This window comes from Fundulus heteroclitus, unplaced genomic scaffold (assembly GCF_011125445.2).
Source record: "Fundulus heteroclitus isolate FHET01 unplaced genomic scaffold, MU-UCD_Fhet_4.1 scaffold_100, whole genome shotgun sequence".
Classification (NCBI taxonomy): Eukaryota; Metazoa; Chordata; class Actinopteri; order Cyprinodontiformes; family Fundulidae; genus Fundulus; species Fundulus heteroclitus.
Genome location: NW_023396466.1, coordinates 716,194 through 739,603, shown reverse-complemented (window position 1 = coordinate 739,603; position 23,410 = coordinate 716,194). Strand labels below are relative to the sequence as shown.

Genomic DNA, 23,410 nt, shown 5'->3' with positions numbered 1-23,410 from the left:
CTTTTGTAGTATCTGAACAAGCCTGTTTCGAAATGTATAATACCACACATTTAAAAAATATGTTCAAATCGGTATCCATTTAGCATAACTTATATGAGTTGGAAGACTGAGGAGTGAAACTGAGGACGCTTGTCTCCAAATACAGTCTTAGCCAGACACCGCTATGGAGGCTTCACCTACAAAGAAGTTACCTACAAGATTGTACGCCCTCCGGGGCGACTGTAAACGATTTCCAGGGGCGTGTTTATTATACGCGTCTTAATTTCGTGTTATGTCTCACTGCATCTGGGGAAACTGGTCGCCAGGGGAGAGGAGTCTGACTCCAGGTGTTGTGTAGTGGAATGCGGTCCCTCTGGGCACACATTTTGTATTTGGATGTGTGCCTTTGTGTGGCATACCTGCTCCCTTTTTTTCTTTCCTCCACCCTCAACATTCTCAACTCAAAGGAAACAAAGGAAAATGGAGCTGATTGGTTTGGTTCAGCTGGCACAGGGTAGTTAAAACATTGACTTGAGCTTGTGTTTCTGTGTGTGTGTGTGTGTGTGTGTGTGTAAGGCTGAGAGAGAGTTGATTGTTGTTGCATGCCCTGCCCAGTGCTCAATTATAAACTCAATGCCCTCAAAGTAGGCCATGAGGAGTCAGGCCAAGGAAAAAAAAAAAAGGAGCATGGAAGTAGCAGAGTTGATATTTTACACAAGAATGCAGGAGGCAAATAAAGGAAGATGGGTTGAAAGAAATCTAGGGACAGAGGAGAAATAAGAGAACTAGGTGCTGCATGTCTGATCGTGCCATGCATTCTGGGTGAGGCCATTTCCTTTATGTAATGACCCCAGCCACCTCGGTGCTGCTCCTGCTGCTGAGTTGGTCTGCTTTTCCAGCTCATACTCGCTGTTCCGACCGGCCCGCTCGGGCAACCTGGTAGAGGGAGTGGTCTGAGGGGGTAGAGACGGATGACTGGAACTCTTGAGAACACAGCGAGACTGTGTGAACGTGGATGAGTTTGTGAGCAGCAGCTGTGTAGAGGAGGTTGCTTTCAGAACATTTTCCAGACAGACAGAGGCAGAAAGAAAGAAAGATCTTTTCCAGGAATGAAATTCTTGGCACTCTTGTGAAGCTCAGGGTACAGCTGGAGGAGCTCCCTGTCTCTCCACTCTCATTGCCTCCTCTTCATCCAGCCTCCTCCACTCCTCCCTGCTTCCCGGACCCTTCTGTTTCCCAAATTTCCATCATCTTCCCGATTTTCGGTCTTACTTTTGCAATTCCAGCTTGTCTTAACAGATCTGCATGTTTTGTCTCACAGGGCCTTGCAAAAGTATTCATGCCCATTGAACTTTTTCCACATTTTGTCATGTTGCAACCACAAACTTCAGACCAGTACAAAGAAGCACACCATTGTGAAATAATAGCAACATTTTGAATTTTCAAAAGTGCATTTGCTTTCCGTCCACATGAGTGAATAGAATGCCTCGTAATGCAGTTACAGCTGAAAGTGTTTTGGGGTATCATGTGTTAATTTTTGCTGCATTACTGCTCAAGCTCAACCAGAACGGATGGAGGGCATTTTGTCAACATCAAAATTTGATCATCAATTGGATTTAGGTCTGGACCGGACCATTCAAGCAAACACTGTTCCAATGCAGCTTCTGCTACACGTTTAGGTGGAAGGCGAATCTCCAGCCTAGCCTCAAGTCGTTTTCACCATCTAACAGTTTATTTGCCCGGTATTGCCCTGTTTTTTTTTTAGCTCCACCCATCTGACTTATCTGAGCAGAACACCCTCTTCCATGTATTTGCTTAGGCAAACCTTTGGGATCATATTTATGGAGTTGTGTACTAATAGTTGTCCTGTCAACTGTCAATTTTCCATTTGAGCTCAGGATACACAGTTTCATCCCTGACACATGTTCTCTGGCCTTTGTAATGCAGTTTATTCACTAATGCGCACTAACAGATCTCTCAGACATTTGAAGAACAGCTTTATTCATATTGATATTAAATCACACACAGGTGGTCTCTATTCACCAATTTGGTGAGTTCTTTAAATAAAATCAAGTCCAACAAATTACTTAAAGATATAAGAGCAAAGGGAGTTGAATACAAACGCATCCCGAACAACACGTGCTTTAGGGCTGCAGGATAGTAAAACGTGCACAACGATACCAATGTGGAGTCGAGCACATTTTCCTAGGTTTTCTATCTTTTTAGTCGTGCATGGCACTTCAGATATATCCTATAAAATATTTTGTCCAAGACAAGTAGCCCTTTGTGAATGCGATATTGCATACATAGATATTGCATACATAGATATTCCAATGACAACTGCGATTCCATTTATGGTGCAGCACTTGCACTTCTTTCCACTTCACAGTTATATGCCACCGTGTGTCGGTCTGTCACATTGCATTCTGCAAATTCTTTTTTTTTTTTTCAAGGCACTATTAACCCATATCATAATATTTTTTACTTGAAATTCGGTTGCTATCTACACTGCAGGGAACAAATTGTTCAGACTGCATGTTGCAGATGCAATGCATCAAAGTGGAGTCCGCTGTCAAAATGCAACAGAGTTGCTCTGCTCAGCTGCAAGCTCCACAAGGCATTGTTTACATCATGTGTGTTTAGGTTTCATAGGGAAGACCCACTTCTTCTTTTTTTTTCCACTGCTCTGATCAGGTCAGATACATGGAAGTGTGTCAGCAAAGGGGGTGGGTCCCACAAAGGAGGCCTAGGAGTAATAGGAGACGACGAGGAAGAAAACCTAGGGCTTATTTTCTCTGCTTATTTCCTCTGTTATCTGGTCACCTGAATACTGTAGGGGTTTCACACACGCGCGTTAAAACGGCAGAAATAGCGTTTCAAGAGTTTGAGGGAAAGTCCCCGCCAATCTAGAATTTCCCGCCCACTTTCTGTCTTTCCATTGACGTACTCACAAACCCCCCCCCCCCCCCCCCGTTCCTTCTTATCGGCGCGCACACTTTCCCCGCAGCCCTCTGCGGTGGTGGACACAAACTTGGTACTGTTCAGACTGTGAGTCACGCACCAGGAATGCCCCATATTAACAGGCAGAGAGATAGGAGAGAAGTATGTTGAATGGTGGAGAGCGGGAGGGGGGGGGGGGGAGGAAGTACAGCTGCGGTCCTAACAAGGCGGGCTCGGTGAGGTGGGTGGGTGGGGGTCTAAAAAAGAACCAAAAAGGTTTTTGCGGTATGCTCTTCCCTCAGCGAACCAGCTCAGCGAGGCTGCTGAGTGAGAAAAAGGAGATCGGAGAGGAGAACCAGGAAAGGATTTCACGTCTCTAAGTCTGTTTATACCCCAACAGCTGTTCCACTTCTTCATGTCCCACTCTTTTCTCTTGTACACATGCAGAGTTAACAAGGGACTGGATACAATGAGTCACTAGTGTCTGTGTGTTTTTGCGTGCAAAACTACATGCTCCTTTGCGTGTGTGTGTGTGTGTTTGTGTTGGAGAATCTGCAAGCATGCGAATGTGTGAGCGATAAGGGGAGTACAGTATGCCAGACCCACGCAGCGTGGATACCGTTCCCAAAACAAGCCTATATCTGCAGGCTTGAGAGCGCAGTCGTCGGGCAACGCTGGCGAGGAGCAGCGAGAGCGAGAACACCAGTTGTTATGTCTGGGAGTGAATCTGCGCTGAACTTTGATGTGTGAGCCAAGGTGACCGTGGTTTGTGTCAGTGCGCGCTGTGGAAAAATGTCGGCGTGTTCTGCGAGCGTGCGAGCCCGCCCGTGTGCCTTCGTGTCGGCGGGGCAAATCAAAGAGGTCGGCAACATGTGGCCAGGTGTGTAGCTGCAAAGCCTGTTGCTCGTATTGTTGCAGGCGTTTTTTTTTTTTTTTTTGTGCGTGCGTTTGAGAGCCCGTGACTATGTGCGCAGCTGTTGGGGCGTGTGTGTGTGTTTGTACATGTTTAGGATCTGGAGAACAAAGCATGGCTGGATTCAGTGTCCCTCCAGACGTTACGTTGCTGTTTTCTGGAGCAGGCCCAGCAGCAGAAGTAGGTCGGTCGACAGCACCCCTCCTTCTGGGTGGGGGAAAACCGGAGAGGGATCTGGGCTTGGGTGGAGGTATGGGCTGGCAACCGTACACTCTAAACAGACCAGGGATTGCAGAGGCTTAAAGGATAAGATGATGCAGATAACAGAATTGTGTAGCATTTGTTTGTTTTAATATTAAGAAAATCTAGTTTAATTGAATTTGGACATCAAAAGAACACGCACTGAAGTATTAGACCATTAAAAAAAAACCCAGGTAAACCAATGTTGCTTTGGAAAATTAATCCTTTAGCCACACCTGGGTGAAGAGATTTTGTTTTAAATGAATAAAGGGTATAAAATCTTTTAATGCTTTGAAAACCTTACAGGACCATTTAAATAATTATCTTCAGATGCAAGGGCTGTCTGTTTCCAAATTATTTATGAGTTTACCGTACCACCGTCATTTATAAAGCACTTTAAAATAATCCAAGGTTCACAAAGTGCTGCACATATGCAAATGACATAGGCACTTAAAGAAAAAGAAGTTGAAAGTAGAGAAGTTAAAATAGACAAGCTGGGGGGGAAAAAATCAACTTCTCAGCATGTGCAAAAAGCTTCAGCAAATAACTATGTTTTTGGAAGGTTTTTAAACTGAGAAAAAGAAGAGGCCTGAGGTCTAAAATGCTAGAGCAGAACGTTCCACAGCCGTGGGACTTCTGCAGCGAAAGAATGGTCGCCTTTAGGTTAATGCGTGGTTTTAGGCACATTAACGAGATGCTGTGTTGGCAGATCTGAGGGATTTTAACCTTTAACAGGTTCTCTCTGTCAATTAAATTTAGATAGAGAAAACCCCCTTCCAATTTAAATAAATATTTTTTTTTAATTAATCATTTTTTTTGTTTGCGCAATTGCCAGGTTTAACATTTTTCCTCTGTAATGGATTTGAATTACATGTCAAGAGTCAAAAATTAAAACCCCCAAAAGTTCCTAATTGTTGATGTGAACAATCAGTTACACAGAATTGTTACAGAAATGTCAAACGCACAGCTGGATTCTTTGCATAAGGTTAAAATCCTGAAAGGACGCAGTTCTGGATTCCAAGCTGAGATTTATTAAAAAATTGGCATCATTGTGCCTCTTCTCTTTTAAACATGTAGTTCTACATTCGGTTCTACAGGTTCAAACTGCACTAATTAATGTTCACAATTCACTGTTTGCATTCTCTGAACTAAATTTAGGAAAGCAGCAGTCTCAGTGTGAACTAGCTTTTTTTAAGTTTTATTTATTTATTATTATTATTTTTTTAAATACAATATTGATGAACACAATATAGAGGTAATGAGTTCCTGCACCAACCAGGGTATTGATGATTATTGATCATGTAACATTTACAACCTCAACTTTGTTGGCTTATTTACATCTGTTTTATTTTTTTACTTGTTGTTTGAGCTTCGATAATGCAGGTTTTGATTTGTCCAAATTTCCAATTAAGCTCGTAACGTTCTGCTTGGTCTTAGCAGAGTTAGACACACACACACAAGGGGTCTCTTTTGAGGGTATGACTACATAAATTGTCAGAACGGTAATGCTGAATTTATCACTGGCAGTTAAGGCAGACACAAACGAGGTTAACCAATTAGGACAGTTTAATCACAGTATCGAATTTACAAAATCACACACACACACTGGCGTGCAGCATCAAATACATATTTGAATGATCCCAAAACCAACTTAAATAAGCTGCAGTATAACTCGACCACAAAGTCACCTGACAAGGGTCCATAAATTAAATGTTCACACACCAAAAGTCACTTTGTCATAATTGTCCAAGCTCCAATAAATGCATATAGCTTCAGTTTTATTTCTCCAGCTTCCTTCCTTGGAGTCCTTTCCTCGAAAACTCCCTCCCAAAAATGGCCAAAAAATTAGGCAAGTTTATGGAACCATTAAATAAAATAAAATAGAGGATGAGCTCACCCAGTCTTTCCTTCCGCTGACGCCCTCATGACCTGATCACCCGCCACTTAATCCGTGGCTCCGTGGAACCTAGAGGTGGGCTAGAATCAAAACTCACACTCTAAACGAATGAGTATAAATTTGTTTTCTTCTTGTTTTTATTGAAAATGTTGCAATTTTATTTAAATAAGGAAATAAAACAGCATACTTGTAGACCATGTAAAATTACATGAAAAAGACAAAAAAATCTCGGATTGTTTAAAGAGCTGTATGGTATGCTTTATTTCAGAGTAGGGGTCCTGCTAAGGAAGAACTGAGAGACATGTACATCTTTCAGAGTTAAAATTTTATTGCCATTAAATTATTAACATTTTCTGCAGTGAGATTTAGCGCACGCATGTGGTACTATGCAGCATCTCTTCTGTCAGTCTGCTCCAGGGCAGCTGTGGCTACTAAATTTTTTTTCTGAAACGGGACCCACACTGCAACCTGCCCAACTATAAAGGCGTCTGCCCCATCCATCAATCAGCGATGCGCTCCGATCAGCACCTGGCACACACAGAGTGGGACCGTGGAACAAAATGGTCCAAAATAACTTGGTTTTATTATTTTGTTTACAGTTCAGATTATGTTTTATCTACTGCGCAGCATAGATTTGCTGTGCGCGCTGAATCCAGATGCAGCGCGCGGTTGCGCATGCGTGCAGCCTCGAGGGTACAGTGGTTACGAGCCATATTCAGCGATAGCTTCATCTTCAGCTGGTAACATGCTGATGTCAGATGTTGATGATGTCACAATGGAGTTCATAACTTCATCAGCTGGCGTGGCTGATAAGACTTTCTACTGATTTCCTTGAAACACTGTTATGCAATTTTGAGCTTAGAGGCTTAAAGCGGAGCAGTTCACTCATCTCGAGGAATGTGTTTATACATACCTGCACCCACGCGTGCGTGCGTGCGCACACACACATTATAAGAACCAGTTTTAAGACTGTGCATCTTTTAAGCTCCCCCTGCCCTCTCAGATAGTTGTTGGATAGAACACAAACTCATATTGGGTATATATTGTGTGTGTGTGTGTGTGTGTGTGTGTGTGTGTGTGTGTGTGTGTGTGTGTGTGTGTGTGTGTGTGTGTGTGTGTGTGTATGAGTGTATGGTTTCTAACATTAAATTTCTATATATTAGTCCTAAATAGACATGGGCCTGTCTTAGATTCTTACAGTTGGACATAATAGAGGAAAAATATGGTCTCCCTGCATTGACGCAAAATCTATACTCTGATCTTGGTGTTATCTATACAGTACAATTAATTTTGATGTAAAATCTGGGGGAAAAAAAAACATTTGCTAAATTTAGTAGCAGTTTTAAGGGAATTCTTTGCAGATTATTGTGTATTATTATACATTAATATGCATCTTGTTTTAAAAAAGTGTTACCTTAATAAGTGAATGATGGATGCTGTACTGTGTTCTTTGTGTTGGAAAGGTTCCAACAGACAAAATTATACTGGCTTTTTCTCAGCCAGCTGATCAGAAGTGCACAGCAAGTTGTGGGAGCGAGGACAGCACTGCATTACTCCTTAAGACCGTGATTGTGCAGCCTCTTCGATGGCACGAAGGTTCAATTCTTCACTAACAGCTCTAGTAGTAGTCTAATTTCAGCCAGCTAACCAACAGTGCACACCAACATGTGCTGAAGGGGCACCTGGAGAAATCTTCGGCACTTTCTTGGGTAACTCATTAAAAGGACTTGGCCCCTGCCTAACTATGTGGTCTAGCATTAGCCTAATTTTGCATCACTCTGCAGACTATCGGTGACATGAAGAAAATGAACTGAAGGCTGGGCGGTGCAGGAAGACTGAACTTCCTCGTTGATCACCAAGCCTCACTGTGCTTGGGGAAAAATAGATGTTCGGACTTGACTCACCGGAGATGAACCGCGGGGCTGTGGTGTGGTCATCAGTGCGCGTCTCTTTGCCCATGCAGCATACAATACAAGTTGTGTGTGTGTGTGTGTGTATGTATATATATATATATATATATATATATATATATATATATATATATATATATATATATATATATATATATATATATATATATATATATATATATATCTCACTGCGCTATTTTAAGTTCATGTGGAGTCTCCCACATTTCCTGCTTAAGCTCAGTTTCCATCTTCCACGCTCTATCTCTCCTTTTATTCACTCCCTTTTCTTCCTTACACTTCCCATCATGCTCCACGTTGTAGTCACTTAAATTAGATTCATTTATGTTTGTTTCATTTTTTTTATTTCAGGCATTCATTTGAAATGCAACAATAGACAATGCCCTCTAAAGTGTATGGCCTAAGTAGAGGGGCACTCTGTGGTGTGTGTGTGTGTGTGTGTGTGTGTGTGTGTGTGTGTGTGTTGGCCAGACTGTAAAGGAAGCTGTCGTGGGAGTGTCTTGCTCTTGGAGCTCCAATGACAGATAACGTTACCCTGCTCATGCTTACATAACTTCCAGGCAGCGCCACGTCACAATTGACGAGACACACACACACACACACACACACACACACACACACACACACACACACACACACACACACACACGCTGCAGGACGGGGCGCTGATAGTCCACACGGAGATCAGTTAACTGTTCAAATTAACCTTTAACACTTTTTCTATTCGCCTTTTCTGTGTTCGGAAAGCCGTTTGCGTTTAGTTGGTTTGTATGTAGGTCAGCTGGCTCACAGGCTCCTTTGGTTGGATACCAACGCCCCGCACACACACACACACACACACACAAACGCTCACAAATGCTTTCCCAGGAGGGTCTGTGTTTCCTTTCAATGTGTTCGCCATATGTGCAGGGATGAGGGGAATGAGCGGAAAGAAAGAAAGAAAGAAAGAGAGCGAGCGCTCCTCTTCCCCCTGGATGCGGGGTGATGCTGCAGCAACAATGCGCGCGGTTGACCTATATTTACTGTCAACGCTCTTGACTGAACTATAGACGAGGATGGTTCCCTGCGTTTTGCGTTTTTAGGGATGTTAATAATCGTGTGTGTGTGTGTGTGTGGCCACCCTTTTCTGGGTTTATTGGTGTGTATTGTTTTTCTAGGGGCCCTAACACAGCTGTCTTTGACAGCTGCATCACGAGGAACATCTGAGCTGTTGCATCATCTCCCCTCTGCCTCTCTCTCCCTCCCTGTGCATGGATGTATGTGTGGGGCAGCTGGACAGAATCACAAGCTGGCCTCCTTGTCTGGTCCTTATTTTGTTGTGGACGAGCCAGTTCGGGAGCAGCCTAGCTGTGAGCTTGTGTGTTTATGCCTGTGTGTGGCAAAGCGTGAGATGGGATGTTTACCGGAGATTTATGTGTTTATTTCTCATATAAACGTTTAGTGACACAGGTCAAACTTTCAGAGGTGAGACTTAAGTGTAACGTGACTTTGGCGCATGGATTTTATTACGGCGAAAAACGAGCTGTGCTGTCTTTTACCAGGAAGCTGGGCTGTTTTGCTCTAACACCTGATTTTCAGTTTTGCTGACAAAAAAGAAAGATAATTCTGTTTTTCGGTTACAGAGTATTTTCCCATAAAACACCTGAGGAAACACCTGTTTCCTCTGCGCCACCCTGAGATTTACTGTGTCTGTCTTTTTTTCCATTAAAAAGTAGCTTTTCTTCTTGTCATTTATATGATTTTTCACTTTTCTCTGCATGGACACTGATTCATGTCTTTCAGTCATGGTTGAAAACTAAGTACCCAATTTGGTTCAATAGCCTGTTGAAGGACCTTTAGCTGCAGTAATGCTCAGTACAGGGTCTCTGTAGGAGTTTATTATTCTGTCTCATCCTTGTCTGATCCAGTTCATTTCAATGAAGTTTGTGGAGCTGGACTTTGAATGGGTCATGGTCACATTTTAAAACGTTGTTTTTAAAACCGTCTGGTTGCAGATTTGCTGCTTTCTTTGAAGCATGCTGTCAAATTTGACCTAAGAATACATTTGCCTACAGAGAGGATGAGCAAATGAAAGACTGCAAGGTGCCCAGGTCTTGTGGCTGAATAACAAGCCAAAATTATTACTCTTCCACCACCATTCTCAATATTTTCTATATGATGCTTGTGCTGATATCAGATAAATGTTGTTTTTTTGCCTAAAAACACAAACAATTTCATAAACTTTAACACTGAACATTTGATATTTGACTGATCAAAACTGACATGGGCTAACTTTGAAGTCTTGGGTTGTAAAAGGGGCATTACATGTTTTCTTCTTTAGGGTCAGGGAAGAATCTTTTTTATTCTTCTCTGACCGACAGTCCACACTAGTTGCAGACCCAAGGTCATCATGTTTACATACACCTATCCGCTCCTGACCTGCAAGTTGTTTATCAGCACCAGGGTGCAACATTTAATCTTAAAGTCAATGGAAGCAATAAGGATGTATTTAGTTTGTTCCATGATTGTAGAAGATGCGGCATTAACGTTTTATCCAAATAACCTGTCGATACATCTAAAAAACAAGATGGCTGACTCTCATTACCAGTGTTTAGAGCCTTCACCATCCTTTGCTAGCTGTTGAACAAGTTAGTGAACTGTGGAGCATGATGCATTTCACGTGGTTCCTGCAAAACAGCCTAAGAATCACCATTGTAGTTTTTAAGGAAAAGAAAGGGGTAGACTTAAGGGCAAGGTAGATGAATAAAATGGAGGATCAGTAGGGAGGCTTACAGCAGTTTCTCTGTTAGGTTTTGCTTGATTTTAAAGATAGGTTTTAGATCTTGTTCATCTGTCAATTATATTTTCAATGGATCCAGCTTCTCCTTTTGTTTTTCCTTTTCCATTTCCTCGGTGCACACGCTGAGGTAACACATAGTTGGCAAAATCAGTTTGGAAATCGCCTTGTTGGAGCAAAACATTTCTTTTTCTTGCCAGACTAAGATGGATTAGGCTTTATTTTTTTTCCTATCAAGAAATCATATTAGTGGCTAAAGAGGACTGCACTGAAGGACCATACAAAATAACACATTACTAGAGTGCAAAAACAGATGCTGGGGTCATTATTTGCTGTAGGATGAGGTTTACCAAGATGCAAGCTCTGTAAAGTCCCCCTGAAAAAGTATCAAGGACCTAGATGGAGTCAGATAAAGTATTATTTAAGCACAATAATATGCATAATGGTTCTGAAATGACCTTTATTCGAGAGACAGTTTTATAGTTGTAAGTCAAAACGAAGGCTCCCAGAACTTTGCATTGTAAGATGAGCATACTTTCTCCTATTACTTGTCAGTGGTCATATGATAGGGGAGGACTTGCCTACTTCTGTCCTCAAGAGCCATTTTCCTGGATGTTTTTCATGTTTCCATGGTACAGCACACCTGAATGGAATGAGTGGTGCATTACAAGGCCTCTGCAGAACCTGCTGACATTCATTCAGCTGTGTTTCTAATACAGACTCTTTAGGAATAGAGATGGCCACCCTTTCATCTAGGTAAATTTGTGTTATGTAGCTATGTGTTTTCATGCAATGTAATTCTTATCCAGTTGGTTGCACTCAGTCTTATTAAGATGGTCAGTGAAATGGGAAGTAACTATTTTGTGTTGATAACCTAAAATCAAAGATTTGAGCTATGACCCGCGGAGACCAGTCGTAGCCGAGTCCGATTTCTCTTTTAGAAATATAGATATATATGTAGGAGTTTGGGCAACATCTTGTGTGAGATAGCAGCCCCTTATTTTGTGGCAAAGACAAAATGGTTAAAGAGATTACATTTTAAACTGACTACAGGATCCTATATTAGCGTTAACACAACTAAAATAGCTTGCACAAAATCATCTGTATCCCCTAAAGCAGGGGTGTCAAACATACGGCCCGCGTTGTACTTAGTTTAATTAAAAAACTGCAGTTCATATATTGTCCATTGTCCTGTGTTTTAATCAGCAGATGGTAGCACTAAGCTTCAGATGTGGGAAATTGATTTTAAACTATTTCTTAATTTTGATCTGTTTGATGTATTTTGTCATGTAGGACAGTGTTTTTAAGTTCCAAAAAATGTGAATAAATGTTTTTCAACATTGTACAATCACTGTGATCAGTTCTTATGCATAATGCACAAGTAAATGTTTAACTGAGTAAAAGTATTGTTGAAATTGCACATACTTTTCTTAAAAACGCTGAGGTTATACATAATATATTGTGTAAAAGTGAAATTCTTTTAATATAAAAATCAACAACAAGTCCACTTTTATTAGTTCTATTTAATCTTGCAATGAGTTTACTCGTTTGGCCCTCTTGAGACCAGATTAGGCTGAATGCGGCCCCTAAACCAAAATGAGTTTAAACCCTTGCCCTAAAGGAACATAGATCTTGACCTATACTCTTTGATTTCCAAAAGCTGCCAACATTTTCCAATCCAGCATGATCCATGAGAGACGGAGTTTAAAGTCTCAAATGGATTAAACAAAACAATAATGTCGCCTGCCTTCCCGTTATCAGCTGGAACTTTTGTTCTCTCTGTTTTCCTTTTTGCGGTCTGGATAAACCAGAGACCTGTTGTAGGAAATAAATTGCATTTTCCTTCCTTTAGACAGCTTCTAACAGCTTCTGTGCTTCCACTGATTCAAAGCACCTTAGTGCGGTGGTTCCCAACCCTGGTGCTCAAGCACACCTGTCCTGCATAATTTAGGCGTCTCCTTGCTGCCACACACCTACCTTCAATGAATGGATGATAAAGAAGCTTTGGCAGCACTTGATGGCATGCAGAGGAGCTCATGCAATCAATTGAAGAGCTGGAGAAGAGACACATCTAAAACACGCAGGACAGGGGTCCCTGAGGACCTGGGTAGCAAAATACTGCCTTACTGATACTGGAAACACAGGCTTCTTCCACCTGTTTTTTTTTTTTCTGGGGGGTTTTGGTGCAGTTTTGTGGTATGAATACATTTGTAAATTATTGCAAATTTATATGTTCCAGGATGATTAAAAATTACAAATGCTGATGCACAGACATATTTGAATTGCATCACACCACTCGCATCCCCTGACCTGACCTCCTCCAGCAGTCGGAAGCGGAAGAAGCAACAGATGGTAGATGAGTGTGGCGCGGAGCAGGGCGGCGGAGGGGGGGGGGGGGGGATGCGAGGCTGGTGGAACTCCGTTGTCTGGGATTCCAGCAGGATTAAGCAGAGGAAGCCACGACTTTATTTGTGGCGCTTTTAGAGGGTGAAGCGGGAGACGAGACGCTGAAAGTGACATTATTGCACACATGAAACTATTTGCACATGCACACACACACACACGCTGCACATTGGTACAACTCTGCTGAGCTTTTCTAAATACAAGTCTAATATTGTACGGCTTACAGCAGTGTGTGTATTAGGAGTAGCGGCGGGACAAAGAGCGTCTTGTATTTTAGGGATGGTTTGGGGGGGTAGTCGGGCCTGCTGGGTCCGGTCCTGGGGGCCATGGATGGGAATTTTGTATGTGTATATATGTGTGTGTGTGCGCGCGTGAACTGAGGAATGCCGCTGTTTGCTGAGTGAAGAGCACGGAGGCAGCAGAGACTGTCTAAACACATCTGTTTGCTAAGAATGTGTGCGAGTGTCTGTGAGAGGGTAACTGTGAGCGTACGAGGGAGCAATGGGCAGGGTGTGCTATGAGCAATGGTGGAAAGAGGCTTGGAGGGACTCCGTGTGTGTGTGTGTGTGTGTGTGTGTGTGTGTGTGTGTGTGTGTGTGTGTGTGTGTGTGTCTGCTGTGTGCTCTCCCTATGCTATGACCTTCTTCTCAATGAGTACTTTCATATCCAGTCCTGCTCCCCACGGTGAGAAAGCAGACGGCACTGAATGAAGCCTGTCTCTGCCTACCTGCGACCTTCTCACTGCACCCGGCGCTAACCCACACGGCAGACTTTGCTCAGGTTGTGTTCATATGAGTGTTTACTGTTCTGTTGCCCTGTTTTTTTTTCGGTGGGGAAGGAGAGGGAACGGGGAGACCGGCGGAAAGGGAGGAGGGGGGAAAAAAAGACGACCATCGAGGGGGGAAAGTAGGAAAAGATGAAGTTAGGAGGAATGAAGTGAGGGAATGAGGGATGTGAGTAATAGTTGGAGTATAAGAGGGAGATTCACATAGCTGAGATTTAAAAAAAAAATGGGATTGAACACAGGATAGAGTGAGTAAGAGCAAAACAATTCAGGTGTTGGAGTCATTTGGGAGGAAATGAGGAAAGGACCATGGGAGGAATTTGTGGCCGTCACTTCATCTAAATAAAGTTCTGAAATCCTTCGTGTCTTTTTTTTTTTCCACCAGATCTGAGACTTGAACACATCTCTCTTACATGGTTGTTTGTGTTGTAAAAATACCCTTTAAAATTACATCGGGTTTAAGAAGTCCTTGGGCACGCGTCTAGACGGGCAGAAAATATTATCGTCTTTTCATTCTTGTGCGTGTGTGTGTTTGTAGTTAGCGAGGGCCTCCTGTGTATGTGCACCTCCGCTGCGTGATTTATTCTAAGGCCAGATCTGCTTCCAGCTACCCCAGAGGGGTCCCGATGACTTTAGCAGCCGCAGACCTCCATCGCAGAAAGGCAGAGAGGGGAGATTTTTGGAGATGGGAGATATGGGCAGAGGAAAAGTCAACATATTTTTTTTGTCTGCTAATTCTATTTAGAATATTTGTGCTTTACTTTCACAGCAGCGGTTTGATTTTATCTTGAAAGGCAACTGCTTACTCTTGTGTTCGTCTCATAACTGAATGATGTTGCTTCTACTAAAGTTGCTGTCAAAAAAAGTTTTATTTCTCTTCTCTAATTTTGGAAAATCAGAATCGCAAAACTGAATGTACAGTTGCAAGGTGAAAAGGAATATAAACCCCGCTTTTATTCACAATTAAGGGAAAGATGGATATAGCTTTACACCAAAACCTGTTAGAGGCTGTGATAGACTTGAGTCTAAAGCTGAGGTCCAGCGCCCAGCAATCTGCGCTACAAAAGAAATGTTTATATCACAGAATGCTATTGTTTTAAAATGTCTCTGTCAAAGTCCAGACCAGAATCAAATCAAGAAGTTGTAGCAAGACTTGATGCAAACAGATGTTCACAGATGACTACCATCCAATCTAATTAATTGAAAAATGGGAAAAATGTGAAGGTTAAACATTTCGAGAGGAATGAATACCTTGGCAAAGCACTATAAAGTGGCTCAATGTTACCGCATTGGTTATACTACTGAACTCATTGGACTGAAAGGTACTCTAAAAGCAAATGCAACACCTTGGTGTTTCTCCCATTGGTGGCCTGCCCCTTACTGTGTGAAGCTGTGTTTGTGTCCTTGCATGTGTACTGCAAATTAACACATGTAAATGTGAATATCCTTTCGCTTGACTTGCCTGGTTAATCATTTTTCTTTCCCCCTTGCAGGTCCTGCTGAGGTTCCCATGATGTCCCCAAATGGATCAATCCCCCCAATACATGTACCCCCAGGTTACATCTCACAGGTAAGTCTGTTGTGTCCTGTTTCCCCCCTCATCAGAAGTAATTGAAAGCTACTAACCAGACTTTTGGGTTGCATCAATTACATTCATTTTAGATACAGCTTGTTACTTGTAGAACGGGTTTAACCAAAGTTCCCTCAAAGTTGCACACACATTTTTGGGATCTGCTTATTTGAGATCATAAGCGCTGTTTTTCAACCAATTTGATTGTTTTTTGAGCGCTACACCTGCTGTTTGTTTCTGGAGCGCTGTTACTCTGCTGGCGTTATCAGCGGCAGATGGAGTCCTTTGCAGCACACGGCTTCTGCTGCTTTCTGACCAGCCTTCTTGTTCTACCCCCATTTTTGAAAAGCAACTCTGTTTATGCGTTTCTCATTTTATGAATACATGACTGAGGACTACAACAATATATATATATATATATATATATATATATATATATATATATATATATATATATATATATATATATATTTATATTTATATATATATATTTATATATATATATATATATATAAATGGCTTGCACTTGTATAGACTTTATCAAGTCTGATGACCCCAAAGCACTTTATACCACAGACAGTCATTCACACCGTGACGGTGGTGAGCTATGTTAGTAGCCACAGCTGCCCTGGAGCAGATTGATAGAAGAGATGCTGCAGAGTACCGCATGCGTGTGCTAAATCTCATTGGACAAAATGTAAATAATTTAATCACAACAAAATTTGAACTCTGAAAGATGTACATGTCTCTCAGTTCTTCCTTAGCAGGACCCCTACTCTGACATAAAACATACTATACTGCTCATAAAGAAAAGATCTTTGTCTTTTTCATATAATCAGGTTAAATCAGTTGTATCTAAACTAAGTAAACTAAAATAAATTATTGTTGTGATTAGATTATTTTAGTAAGCCATGTAACTTGTTATAATCTCAGGTTTTGGACAGGCGTAACACTGGTGTAGCCTCAGTGTGCACGTGTGCTGTTGCTCACAGGGGTCCAGTGAATGCTCAGACACATGAAAAATTAGGGGGAACATTGGGTAATTTAAATGCAACTCAAATTTTTCACAATTTGTGTCAAAATGTGTCAAAAGCTGCTTGTCAGCCATCGTGCTTACTAATGCTAGGCTCAACTCTTGTGCCCCTTGTGATTTCATCAATCGACATGAAAGTAAAGGAGACTCAGCTGTTTTTTTTTTTTTTTCTTGAGTACAATTCACAATCTTTGTAGAATGTGAAACTCTGCTGTGGAAACCCACACATCATTTATTGTGACTTTACATTTGTTTGTGAAAATTAAAAACACAACACAACATATTATCTTTAGAAATATCTCTGAATTGCAGTCACATAAGGCGTCTTTTTTGCACTCCATGTTGAAACTTTAGACTTTTTCATTTCTCTCCAGAAGAGCTTTTCCTAACCCTGGTCCTCAGGATACACAGTGCTGCATGTTTTAGATTTTTTCTTCTTCTTTGACACATGTTTTGAATTAATGGTTGATTAACAGGCTTCTGCAGAACTTGACTTAATTCATTCCTTTTCGGTAAGTGTAATGGAGCACAGGCACACGTTGGAGTGAAACTTATTTCCTATCCTTCTTTTCAAGTGTCCCTAAAGCCTATAATTTAAATTGATCTGGGGTAATGGTTAGCATTTCCCACCACAAAATAGGGATCTCATTAAGGAAGTATAAATGTCATTAACTGTTCCCAAATCGTTTAACGTGAGCAGACACCAACAATTGTAGTTGGCATACCATTATGTCATGTAATGCCACTATTTTTCAATACTTGCTTTAGAAAAATTTACCACAATTCCACACAAAACAATGAGATTTTAAGCGAACACCTTGATGTTTATTGCCAAACTTGCTTTTTTGACATCCTGTTGTAACACTGTTTTTTGCATAGCTTCCAATAGTTGGCAAACTAATAAACTACATTACCAGTTTTTAAATGATTCTGGACTGCATCTTGTCATTTCTAGTTCAACATAAATTGCATACTTTTACAGATCAAATGTGAACTGGATCACTCAGTATTGAGCAAAGAATTTTTAAATTTTTTTTGTAATATTTTTAAAAAACACATAAAGGAAACACTTTTAGTTTCTTTTTATTGGCACCAAGATCACCTCTGAATTAGATATGCATGTAAATATCATTATACATTTTCAACACTGGACTGTAATATACTACACAGATTACAGATTTTCCAAAATACAGTGTGATTTCTGAAGTTCTCACAGAACTTCAGAAAGGGTTGCAAAACCCTTATAAATGTTAGGTTAATTTATTGTTAAATTAAAGAACATGAGTTGTATTTCAATTTTGGGTTTTGGAACAAATAAATTTCAACTTTGAAACCTACAATAAACAGATCCACCAGACTTCTACAAAGCAGCTACTTTATAACCTTTTTTGCTTGTTTTTTGTTTTGTTTTTCATTTATTTTGTGTTTATGTTCACTTAAATCCAAAATCCATTTTTTTTTGTTTTTTGTTTTAGTTTAACATCAAAATTGCAATCAGTTGATTTGAGGAATGAAAAATTGTGTTTGGGGAAATTGGAGAAAAGCAGTTTGTAGCCCAATCAAGAAAAGAAAATTGAACAAAAAAGTATTTCTTATAAAAAAAAACTGCAGTAAATGTATTTACTTTTAAAACTTATAAGAAAAAAGCAAAACAGTGGAGCGCTCAAGGAGCCATAACGATTGAGGCGCTTTTAAAAAATTATTTACCAAAAAATTGGATTGTGAGTTTTATTGTTGCTGTACCACTTGTAATATTCCAATTTTAATTTTGGGGCAGAAAGGCTCCACTACCTGCTCCTATATAAACACAGCAAAAACAGATAGATAAAAATAGGCCTTAGTGTATAGATTCACAAAATATTGGACTAGGTTACAAGACTAGGTAAAATGCATGGGCCGGGTGTTGGAACAAAGTTTCACTAAAGTTTTAGACAGTTATGGTTTCAAAAGCTCTAAAATCTTTCTTAATAACCTTCCTACAGTGAAAAGTCATATGAATTCAATGTCAGAGAAACTGTTGGACTCCCCAGTTTTCCTTCAACTTTATAAAACTTAGAGTAATGTAGTAGTATCCCTGCCTCACCTGTTGCTGTCCAAGCAGGTTGAAAGAAGCCTACTCCCCGTTTCCCTTGATTCCAGGAGACCAATTCGGCCGTTGAGAAATCACGAAAAAAATACAGTTAATGTGATATGCTATAGAAACCTCAACCATCAAATTGTACTTTGATTTTTTTCTTTTGATTCATAGATTTAAGCACAAATATAATCAAATAGTACACTGATCATAAATATACTATTAAAGTGCAATCTAGCTACTCACTCTTTGTTTATATCAAACCAAACAAGTCTCTCAGAAGCTATTATCCACATATGGTTCATGATGATGTTGTTGAGAAGGAAGAAGGGTCGAGAATACAATTGGTTCATTGTGCAGGAAAAACTCATAAGCTGTCCTCTGGTTTCAGAAAAAAATTCTTCCCTGAGGGTGTTTACTTACAGATTTCTCACTTTTCAAGTCATTATTTAGCCACAAAAACCAAAACAGGCTGAAGCTGAAAAACAAAGTGCATAAAGGGACCTCTTTAAAGCAGATTGTTTCTGGAGAAATTTCTGCAGAACTCAGAGGCTCTGGGAGTTATCATTCCAGAATGAAAATCATTAGTAGAAGAGATTTTTCCACAACCCTTGTTCAAACCTCACACTAATCAAGTACCAGGCGCTGCACCTATCGGATTAATCGAGGTGTAAAAGCACACAAGTAACTAAGGTACCCTCCTCCCTTCAGCACTACAGGAATGTGCTGATTTCGGGATATGAGGGTAATTTTTTTTTTCTTAGTGTCTTATGTGCATTTGTGTCTGTGTTTTCCATTAAATACCCCCACGGTGATATAAAAAAAGGGCCCGCCCCTTGTCTGCAAAACAAGTCAGTAGATGGTTCTCACAAGTAGCGTGTTATGTATGCATCGGTGCTGTGTTTGTGTTGAGATTGTGCTCCTACGCCAATGGAAGTCAGGTCATTGGCTCACCGTGGGTGTGTGTTTGTGTTTGCATGCGTGTGTGTGTTCGTAGGGAGCCGGCCAAGTGCGAGCGGAAAACACTGTCACCCTTACATAAACAAGCCCGATCGGCCAGACAGGCATTTGGTGGTTAGGTCTTCTGGAGAGGAGGGGAGAGGCAGAGAGGGGATAGTTAAAAAAAAAAAAAGTTAAACTGTACTGGTTAGACGTAGTGAGCAGATGACATGAGTTGAGAGCTTGCCTCGCGCCAGTCATCTACGACAGGTGCCAATGCTTGCAGTGAGTTGCCGGTTCTACATGCAGATGGGTCTGTTTGCAGCTGTATTTGAATTTGTGAGTTCACGCCAGTAAAAAAAAGCATGCTTGGGCCACCTCCACATGTACTCACACAGAGACTTTGCCCTTGCTTTCCTGTAAACACTCTGTTTTTCAGCTCTTCATTAGGGCATAGGAAGGGGTAGACAGGGGCCTACTCCTCCTCCTCCACCTTTTAATTTCTTTTCTCTATCGCATTTTGTCACTCTGTTGCTTCTCACTTTGTGTGGAGGTTTTTTGGGGGGTACTATCTATGCGTGTGAATGTGTGTGTTGGTGTTGTTGTTAAGGACCCGAGATTGCTTCCCCTCTCCACAGGGAGTGTGTGTTTGCTTCTTCCTTGGAATGCAGGCCTGTGAAAGAGTCTGAATGGCTGGAATGTGTGTGTCTGTGTTTTTGTGCGCGTCCATTGGTTCCAGTACATGAATGTGAAAGTGAATACGTGTATGGAATCTGCGGCGATTTAAGGAGGTCGTTGGAACCTCATTGCGCATGAAGAGACAGCTTATGTCGCAGTTATTTAGGAAGTTTTGAATCTATTCCTCTATCAGATATCCTTATTTTTTTAAAAAGATTACCTTCTTTGCGGTTTACTTAATAGAAAGAGAGTTTCTGAAAATTTAACGTCAATTTCTAAAACCTTCAGTGTATTCTGTTGAGATTTTATGTCGCAGACCTACACAAGGTAATGCATTATAATGAAACGGCAGACACAGAAGATACGTTGAAGAAGGTGCTCTGATTGCCTTGTAGATAAACTACTAGGCGTATAAAAAGTTGCTGGCAGTATCATGGTGTGGGGAAGCTTTACATCGGTTGGGAAGGTGGCAGGCCTGGGCGATATGGACCAAAAATAATATCTTTATATTTTTAGGCCGAATGCCGATATTCATTATTTATCTCAATATATTTTCATTTTCATAAAGTCATTATAAAAAGGCATCTCCGAATCAAAGCTTTATCCCAAATTCCTCACAGACAATTTTCTTTTAACAAACAGCTGTAGATAAATATAAGAAATGGTTGAAAAATAACCAACTGGAATACATAAATGCGTAATTATAACTCAACGTAGACCCATCTCGATATAAGCTGTGTAGTCTCATCTGATATCTCTTTGTTGAAAATCTCTACATATTGAGAAGCTGGTCTGAGGTAAGAATGATGGTGCAAGGTGCAGTGCAATCCTGGAAGAACAACCTGTTTGCAAAAGACTGGAGCAAATGATCACATCCCAGTAAGGTTCCAAATGTAGACATAGACACAGAGATACGGTACCATGGAGAGGTTTAAATAAATCCTAAAGTCAAACATGCACAAACTGTGTATCTGTTTCCCCCCACCTCACAATTGAGCACAACTTTGCGTTGGCTTGTGACTTAAAATGGCAAGAAAATACATTGCAGTTTGTTGCTGTGTAGCAAAATGTGAAAAGTGTTATGAATGTTTTTGGAAGACCCAGTAAACACATTTCCTATTTCAGTTCATGTAAGTCAGAATGTATCTAAAATACCATTAGCTTAGTAAACATGTGGCATGCCTAACACATACCATATCATTTTTTTCCCACTGTCCATTCCTGCCCTACAGGTGCTGGAGGATACCACAGGGGTTCGGCGAGTGGTGGTGACCCCTCAGTCTCCAGAGTGCTACCCTCCCTCCTATTCTCCAGCTCTATCCCCCACACATCACCTGCCCCCATACATGGCTCACCCCCACTTCATTCACAACTCTCACTCTTTCTATCCCCCGGTCAGTCCGGGTGAGCTACCACCCCATCAGTACTACCAGCACCACCTCCCCCCAATGTACGGCGATCCAGGTACTCACTTTCACACTGGGACATCACCCACTTCCTTATCAGCAGGGTTTTTTTTTCTCAATCAAATGATACATTATGCAATGAATGATCACATAATATAAAATATCAATTTCACCCATTTTTTAGTATCTTCCCTTCTTTCAGAAATCATCCCAGTTTATGGGATGTCAAACTACTTCAGCAGAGAAGAGACGTACAGTAAGCCACAGCCTAAAAAGTTAAAAGATCTAGACCGACAGAACCGACTCAATTCCCCTCCATCAACTCTCTATAAGGGCAGCCTTGGGTCAGCAAACAATGGATACAGGTAATCATACTTTGTTTGTGGAGTTATAACACATAATAGAATGGAGCAGTTTATTTTTGTTTTTGCTATTGGTCTCTAAAGACTTACATTGTATTTGCTTGAAAAGGTCCAGTGTTTTCACTTTTGAAACATTTTCTGTGAAGCCAAAATTAATGTCTTAGAAAAACGAATCATCGTGTGTAAGGTTAATATGCTTGAATATCGATTCAATTGCTTGATGGATTTTTGATATCTACCAAAAAACATTTTTTTTTAAAATATCTGTTTTTGCTAGTAGATTGTATGTAACCAAATAATGTGGCCAAAGAATCATGGTGCTAGCTTTACTGTTCTCTTAATTGAACAAACTCGCCCTATAGTAGCCTTTCTCAAATGCCGGATTGCGGTCTGGCTCAAAATCTCTGAGGGAAAGAAAATAATGGGCACTGTAAAAAATATAGATAAAAATATAGTACACTTATTATCATTGTGGGTGCACTAATTATAAAACATTTCACTACAGCTGTTTTGACACAACTATTGTGTTTAGCATGTTTTACTGAAATTGAGGTTCTTATTGCAAAACCATTTATTTTACAGAAGGAATGGTTGGTTAAATTTCATGTTAAATGTTACATTTCATGTTATTAGCACCTAAATAGCTATTTGCTCTAAAATACGGTTGGATTTACTTGGAAACTGTAAGCTTAATTAAATCGATGGGATTTTACCTTATCCAGACACCTGATTTGGACTTCTGAATTTAAGATTGAATAACTGGGGTTGTATAGTGTGAAGTAGGGTCATGTTTTCCCCTGAAAAAACTGTCACATTCTTTTCTCTAAATGTTTGATTAAAAATATCAGGATTTGAGCATTTTTTTTATCAAATGCCGGAATATTGCTGTTTCTAATTTTCAATAATGAGTGGAGATATAGAGCATTGTTTGTCCCAAATAACCTCACCATTTTTTTTCTCTGCATGAAAAGTAATTTTACTATTTTAATTTTTTTTTAATTTTGTGATGCAGTAACAAATCGCACGCCCCATCTCTTGGGTCAGTGGGGTCAGGGTGTGGAGCCAGCAGTCCAGGGGGCAAGAAGCCAGAAAGACGACCTCGCTGCAGTCCACGAAACAGTGAGCCAGAGACACATACACAAGGTAAGAGGCCAGGCAGAGACACAAAGCATTGAGGCAAACTACCACACTGATGAAACCAAATCTAGCATGCCAGATCCTCGAATAACTCATCTGTCCACAGACATGCAAAAGAACTTCACTTTAGAGTGTCTTTATTTTCCAGATAATTGAGATATTATCCTACTACCATATTTTTACCACTTCCTTATGTGACTGGCTTTGGTTTCTATACTCTTAGTGTCCTTTTTGCCTTCTAGCGGGCACCGTTCAGTTTTCATTCTCGTGTCTAGCTGTCTTTTCCACTCAAAAGTAAAGAAAACCCCAACACAATGAATGAGATGAAAAATAAAAGCTGCCTCAACCTGC

General features: G+C 40.7%; 1 protein-coding gene across 3 annotated transcripts in view; it reads left to right on the top strand.

Moving 5' to 3' along the window:
- LOC118558112 (fibronectin type III domain-containing protein 3B-like) overlaps nucleotides 1-23,133 on the top strand; it is a 67,579-nt gene extending 44,446 nt beyond the window's left edge. Inside the window, exons 3-6 of one of the 3 annotated variants that reach the window (XM_036128582.1) lie at nucleotides 15,354-15,430; nucleotides 21,387-21,618; nucleotides 21,745-21,925; nucleotides 22,935-23,133. In XM_036128582.1, coding sequence (XP_035984475.1) covers nucleotides 15,354-15,430; nucleotides 21,387-21,618; nucleotides 21,745-21,925; nucleotides 22,935-23,097 — 653 coding nt within the window. In that variant the 3' untranslated portion in view covers nucleotides 23,098-23,133. The remainder of the gene's footprint in view (nucleotides 1-15,353; nucleotides 15,431-21,386; nucleotides 21,619-21,744; nucleotides 21,926-22,934) is intronic. The other 2 variants (XM_036128580.1, XM_036128581.1) reach the window with 2 other exon arrangements.
- Nucleotides 23,134-23,410: the final 277 nt, after the last annotated feature.